This window comes from Chaetura pelagica, unplaced genomic scaffold (genome assembly GCF_000747805.2).
Source record: "Chaetura pelagica isolate M959 unplaced genomic scaffold, ChaPel_1.0 scaffold278, whole genome shotgun sequence".
Classification (NCBI taxonomy): domain Eukaryota; kingdom Metazoa; phylum Chordata; class Aves; order Apodiformes; family Apodidae; genus Chaetura; species Chaetura pelagica.
In genome coordinates this window covers 186,467-193,186 of record NW_009954497.1, presented here as the reverse complement: position 1 = coordinate 193,186, position 6,720 = coordinate 186,467, and the positions used below count along the sequence as shown (strand labels likewise).

Below are 6,720 nucleotides of genomic sequence, written 5' to 3'. Positions count from 1 at the left end.
AAAGTGGTCCTCTTTTACATAGTGGAAGAAAAGGGGGAGTAAATGGAGGCCTTGCATAAGGCATTATATTTCTTTTAGTTTTTTGAAGTGGTGCTGTGGTTTTTATCTGGTTTTAAATTTAAAGAAAAATCCCCTATTTTGTTCTTCTGTGAATCTGGAACTTCTAGTTAAGCAAAAACATTGAATTGAGTAGTAACTTCATTTTTAAGTGCAGCCATTGTAAATTTGGAAATACAGAGACTGCACTGATATTGTTGTTTCCCTCTAAAAAGGTATTCCAAAAGGAGGAGTTTCCCTTTTTAATCCTCCCAGTGACTCAACTCCAATAATAGCTAAGTTACTTTGAAGGTTCTGTTAAGCCAGAGAATTATCTTAAGATTTCTTCTTCAGTTTAAAAGCAGAGCAATGAAAGAAATAAGCAAATGTAATTAAAGACTTTGTCCCAGGAGCCCAGGGCTGTTTCCTAAGTTGTAATCATCATTAAGCTCTACTGAGAGTTCAAGGCCTATGTCTTCTTCCGAGTGTTCCCAGTTTGAGTAAAGAATGAAGTGCCTTTACAGATGAAAGAAGCAGAATGCATATTCCTTGTATTGGTTGCACTGACTTATGAAAACTTAGTCCACCTTTTGTAATAGGTGGGATGCGAAGTCATTTAGCTAGGGAGGTCTTAGCTTAAGCTTTAACTAAACCCTTCATACTCTATACAATATTATAATACTTACAAAACACATTGGATTTGCATTCCGTGTTCACCAAACTGACCATTAATGTGATTCTGTAAATGAAATCTCAGAATGTTATTCTGAAGTTGCATTGTGATACTAAGTAAAACTATTCTTGCAGCAATTCAGAATTCAGCTTTGTGTAATAAAATCCTTGACTGCAGTGAAAGTGATTAATAGAAATTACTTTTTCCTTTCTCACAAGGAGTCATTAATATAAATTAATTTTTCTTTATCTCTTAAGGTTGTTTCTTGGATTATAACTATTTGGATATTTGGATCCTTGACAATTTTTTTACTGGCCAGGGTTCTTGGAGGAGAAGTAAGTACCTTTACATGAGAAGGACATAGAGGGAGGTAATGTAAAGTCTCAAAGCTACATTTTTCAGTAGTTAGTTGGGTTTTCTTGTTGCGTTGCTTTTGGCCTTCTGGCTAACTAAGAATGAATGTAATTGGTAGGTGCAGCATTTACCTTTTAGGTTCTTGTTTTCCAAAATAAAATCTAAAATTACAATGATGGTCAGTGAATCTTTCTGTGCAATAGATAGTCTGCTGGATGTAATAATCTGGAAATTTTTAGTATGAATCCCAGAAATTCTAAAAAGTACCTGTGATCCAGAACCGAAGTCCATTCTTGAGGGACAAGTGCTTTTACTTTTTTGGTCACGAAGCTCAGTGGGATCCTTTCTCCTCCTTTGCACTGATCTTTTACTGCCCCTTATTTTAACTTTTTTTTTTTTTTTTTTTTCAAAATTATGCTAACAGCAGTTGTATAATGTCCTTGTGGTTAGAGCACCTACTAGTGTTTGCTTTGAGCCTTGGCCTGATGCAGTTAAAACCGTTAAAGAATGAAAGTCAATGTCTGTTCTTGAACTGCAAAGCCAATTGAAATTCTGGCCTAGATCCCTCCCTCCAGCTGCTGTCACTGGTAGGGTTGGAATAGAGGTTTGAGCTGTTTGCAAATTGAGTCACTAAGCAGTTCAAGTGTAAACAGCAAAAAATTACTTACAGCAAGGCCTACAGACAGCTAAAGTGGAACATTGAGAAGTATAGAAACTTCTTAAAATGGCTCTGCAGCATAAAGTGCAATGGACTGTGTCATGAAGACCTAAAAATTATGATACTTGATTTTTATATTTTTACTATGCATCTTGTATTAATGGTGAACTAGTGTTGAAGGCTTCCTGCATTATTTACATTTACTTCCAATTTTTTAGAATTTCCTTTAATCATAATTGCTAGAATTTTCTTGTGTGAACACTGTTTTGAAAGAAAAAGCTCTTATAAGTGTGATTGCATGGTATTTCTGCATACCAGCGTAATCCAGATGCCCTAAAATTAAGCTGTTTTGTGGTTCAGAATGTGAAATTATCTGAATGTATAAACTGGGTAGAAAATAAAGGACTGCACAGCTCACTGTGAAGATGAAAAGCCAAAAGAGATTGTTTGCTGTATTGTCACTTGTCTTGCTATTGTTTCTCCTCTTAAATCCAAGAAGTCTATCTGGGCCCAGGAGCATTTCAAACTATAATAGAGGAAAACTGGATATTTTAATCCTCATGAAGCTAAAAACAATTATGGAAATAAGTTTGAACAAATCTATTTAAGATAGTCATAATAAATTTAAACTCAAAATTAGAAGATTTCTGTGCCTTAGAGGGGTCACGTTCTAGGTCTTTTATAGATGTCAAAAGCATTTGGTCACTTCATATTTATGTATAATAGATATGAGTATGTTCATGCAGAAAATAATATCTTTGCTGTTTATGACAGCCAGGACTGCAGCTTGTGACTAAGAGGTCTGTCGTGGTTCTGTGCTCCTGGGACCTATATGTGCATGGAGATGGGCAGCTGAGAACCACTTAAGGCAGAACAGGAAAATGTGAGGGGTGGATGGAATTACATAATATAACCTGTGTAAATACTTCCCTTGGAAGTGATAAAATTGTCATTTACAGCGTTAAACAAACCGTAACATATTTCTAAGAGAACTGAATTATTAATTACAAAAGTCTGGGGGTAGCATACAGAAATAATTCCCATACTAGTACAAGCTTCCATTAGCTGAAATTTCACTAATATCTGACACTTTATTATTGCTATTATTAATATAGCTATAACAATATTGTGTTTGGTGACAAAGACTGAGTACTGAAAAGCTTGATTTTGTGTGGTTGAAAATTTCAGGTTGCTTATGGCCAAGTTCTTGGTGTGATAGGATATTCCCTACTTCCCCTCATTGTCATAGCACCTGTACTTTTGGTGGTTGGATCATTTGAAGTTGTTTCAACCCTAATAAAAGTAAGTTCAGTATCATACATTAAGAATTGTTTACACTTATTTTAAAGTCACTTAAAATCTATTAAGTATTAATCTATTCAGGACAGCATAGCAATGTGTTGAAATATTCAGAACTGCAACTTTAGTTCTGTGGTCCTTTTGGTTAGCGTAATGGACATGACTGCCAAGTGAATTCTGGTTTGAATGTTTCTTTTGAGTGCTTGGGTATATACTGTGTTATTGCTATAACAACACCTGTTGTTACCAGGTTAGCTTCTGTTTGAGTATTTTGCTGTACTATAATAGTTGCATTAAAATAAATAAGATTGTCATTTTGAGAAAAATTAAGTCTCAAAATGAAGAATCTGAAAATAAGCTGTTCTATCCCTCCCCATATAATCCAGTTTATTTTTAGTCACTGCAGCATGAATGTGACATTAGTCATTGTTCTGAGACCTTCCCATAGTGGTAGCAGTACAAAGCTCTCAATGCCCTTTGCAGAGAAGGTAAGTATTGTTCTCATTTTACAGATGTGGACTGTAAGGCACAAAGCAAGAACAACTTGACTGATACCACCTGCTGTTGGACACCTTTTATGAAACTAGCAATGTGCCCTGAAAGATTCCAGAACTACATAAGTTCTTGGAACACTTAGAGCCCTTCTTAAAACCATTTTAGGTAGCCTGTGAAGTTATTGCTGAACTTTTGGAATGGTTGACTGAGAAAATTCTGTTACTAGCTAAGCTGTATGCTTTTTGAGTTCTTGTTCTCTTGGTTTGATTAATTTCTGTCCGTTTAGCTTGCTGGTTAACAGTAAAATTGAAGTACAACTAAAGTGTATGATAAATAATTGCTGTGTTTGTGATATGGTAACTTGCAATTACTGTTAAGTGATACAGTCAGAAAGCAAATAATTAACTTGCCAGTTAACTTGAAAATAAATACATGTTAATGAAACCTCTGTTACTTGATCACTACTAACAGTCTCACATTAACTTGAGGGTGAATCTGTGCACGGTTCTTACCTTTGCATCATTAGTGTGAAAATGCAGGACAAGCCTTATATGGCCAAAACTACTTATGCTGTGATCTGTTTTTGACAGAGATTGTGTTTTGGCAGGCTTTTCACTGCACCCGAAAGAAATAGGAATGTGAGACTCAGTTAGCTTGAGCTGCACCATAATTAAAGAAAAGCTCATGATGCATCCTGAAATAAAAAATGGTAATTTAACCCTCTGGAATATATTGTAGGAGGAAGAGTCAAGTATAGTAACTCTTGCTTAAAGAAAGGGGGGGGGAGGTTAATAGTTGGGGACAGTCAAGTTCGAAAGAAAAGGTATTAATCTAGTGAAGTTTCCAGTTATTTGTGTATGGTTTGCTGTGTCTGGATGTCTTACATTAGTGAAGACTTAGTGTAGGCCCTTAGCTACTCGGTTCAGTAGAAATGTCTCAAATGAAAATAACATGCCTATTTGTCAAGTGTTTCCCTAACCTTAAATGAAAATGCATAGTATATGCTTTTTCTGTGTGTGTGTGGGAAGTCCTTGCCCACAAAAAATAATTTTGAGGGGTTTCTTTTTAATTATATTGAAAGATGATATCTTGGTATTTGGAGAGATTTTCTTGTGGTGTCAGCTAAGGCTGTTCGTCTTCTTTTTCAGTTGTTTGGAGTCTTTTGGGCTGCATACAGTGCTGCATCATTACTAGTTGGAGAAGAATTCAAGACCAAGAAACCCCTTCTAATTTATCCAATCTTTTTATTATACATTTATTTTCTGTCTTTGTACACTGGGGTGTGATCTAGTGCAAGGTGTGGCCAGAAACCATATGTTACTCACTTGCAGCCTGATAATGCATAAGATTAAGGAGCCTGGAGATAATGCAAGTGACTGTTTTGTATCAAGTTGTCAAGATGTTTTGAGATCGAAGAGCATACTTGTGTATATTATTTAATGAAGCAATTGTAGCTATATAGATTTGTATCAAAGTTCTAGGTTTGTTTGAGACTCTTCGGATTTTATTGAACAACAACAACAACAAAAAAGAACCTTGTGTTTTATAAGAACGTGTAGCAAAACCACAACTCAGTACCTGTGCCAAAAGCACTAGGACCAGATTACTATATTGGAGGAGAAAAATGAGAAGCTCACTCTAAAAATCTCAAAGTGCAATTTTTCTTTTGAGAAAAGAGAGCTGGCTTTTTGGGCACAGCAAATTCTGTAGATAATATATATTTATGAAACGGTTCTGATTGTTCACAGAATAGTGTGTATAATCAAGACATGAAAATACTACTTTTAATTTAGTGCCTCAATTACCTTGATTTGGCTATTGAGTTTTTATAAATTCCAATTTCTTTCCAAAACATGTACATACTGTGTATTTTGTATCTATGGCTTGTGTGTAGCGTAAATACTCCTTGGCTGAGGATGTATATTGGGGTTTTAAAAATTGAAGATAGAAGTATTTGAAGTCTTCATTTATTATCTCTGACCAAAGGAGCAAGATATGTACCGTGTGACATAACTAATTAAATTGCATATTTAGAGAATCAAATTATTTTACTTAAAAGTATAAATTTACAGAGAAATAGGTGAACACCTTTCTCAACTGTAGTGCTGGTTTACTGTCGGAGAAAAGAGATGATCTATCAAATTTGTGTGATCTTCAAACAATGTTATTTTAATATGACAAAATAAAAATAATGCTTCCCTAACTATGTTCTACAACATCTTGCTCTGTCTTGCTGTTAATAGCATGGTATTTAACATGCATCCATTTTTTAATTTTTATTTTTTACCCCCAGTAATATTAATCCCTTCTAAAGAGAAATAAGAGATTTGTAAGGCCAGGTTCTCCCTCCACTAAATAAGGTAGAATTACAGCCTTAGTAACAGTTACACAGTCTAGCTAATTTTGACCATCCAAGGATTATGTAATAATGTGATGACATGTTAAATATTTCCTGTGTACTGTGTTGATTGCTTATGTAATGTCCTTATGGTAGTGTTTCTCCACAAGAGAAGTCCACTGAAGTTCACTCTGCATGGTACTAACTTAGGCATTTGCAATCTTCAGTATTTAGTATTGCCAAATAGATCTTAAGTTTATTAATTTTTTTTATAACAGAAAAAAATCTTTTTTTTTAAATGCTGCAAATAAAAACCAGCCATAACAAGGTAATAGCAAGGCCTGTCTTTGATCCCTGATGGACAGATTTCTTTATCAGAACTGCAGTTTTTCAGCTTTTTAGACTGTGTAACTTGCCATTTTAGTAGCTTATTTTTGCCACTCATAACTGACGCAACATATATATTTAAATTCCAACTCTACCAGAGACCTTTAGCTTATTCAGTCTGCTTTTTGGGCTGATGCTTGTGTTGATTTTAAACAAAACTGTAAGTAGATGCTGGACAAAAATTGTAATACTCTATCTTGTAGTACATTAAAGGAGAAAAACTGGTAGAGTGATTGACTCCTCACCTAATTTTTTACTTTTGCAGAAGGTTTGGTAGAATTACTGCAGAGTCATACTAAACTTATACCAGCAGCTTAGTTTATATCTACAAGTGTTTTGTGAGCATTCATACCATATTCTAAAAAAAGTATGCAAGTTACAATGTATTAAAAAAAACCCAACACATTAGCCTTGAAATCTTGCATGATAATCTGGTTTTACCTCATTTCTCATTTTTTCTATTTCTTTTTTTAACAGCAA

At 34.6% G+C, this 6,720-nt stretch overlaps 1 protein-coding gene across 1 annotated transcript in view; it reads left to right on the top strand.

The window, feature by feature from the left end:
• Window positions 1–5,718, top strand: part of YIPF4 (Yip1 domain family, member 4) — an 11,431-nt gene extending 5,713 nt beyond the window's left edge. The window contains exons 4-6 of the mRNA XM_010004595.1: window positions 967–1,044; window positions 2,910–3,023; window positions 4,664–5,718. Coding sequence (XP_010002897.1) covers window positions 967–1,044; window positions 2,910–3,023; window positions 4,664–4,801 — 330 coding nt within the window. The 3' untranslated portion in view covers window positions 4,802–5,718. The remainder of the gene's footprint in view (window positions 1–966; window positions 1,045–2,909; window positions 3,024–4,663) is intronic.
• The last annotated feature ends 1,002 nt before the right edge of the window (window positions 5,719–6,720 follow it).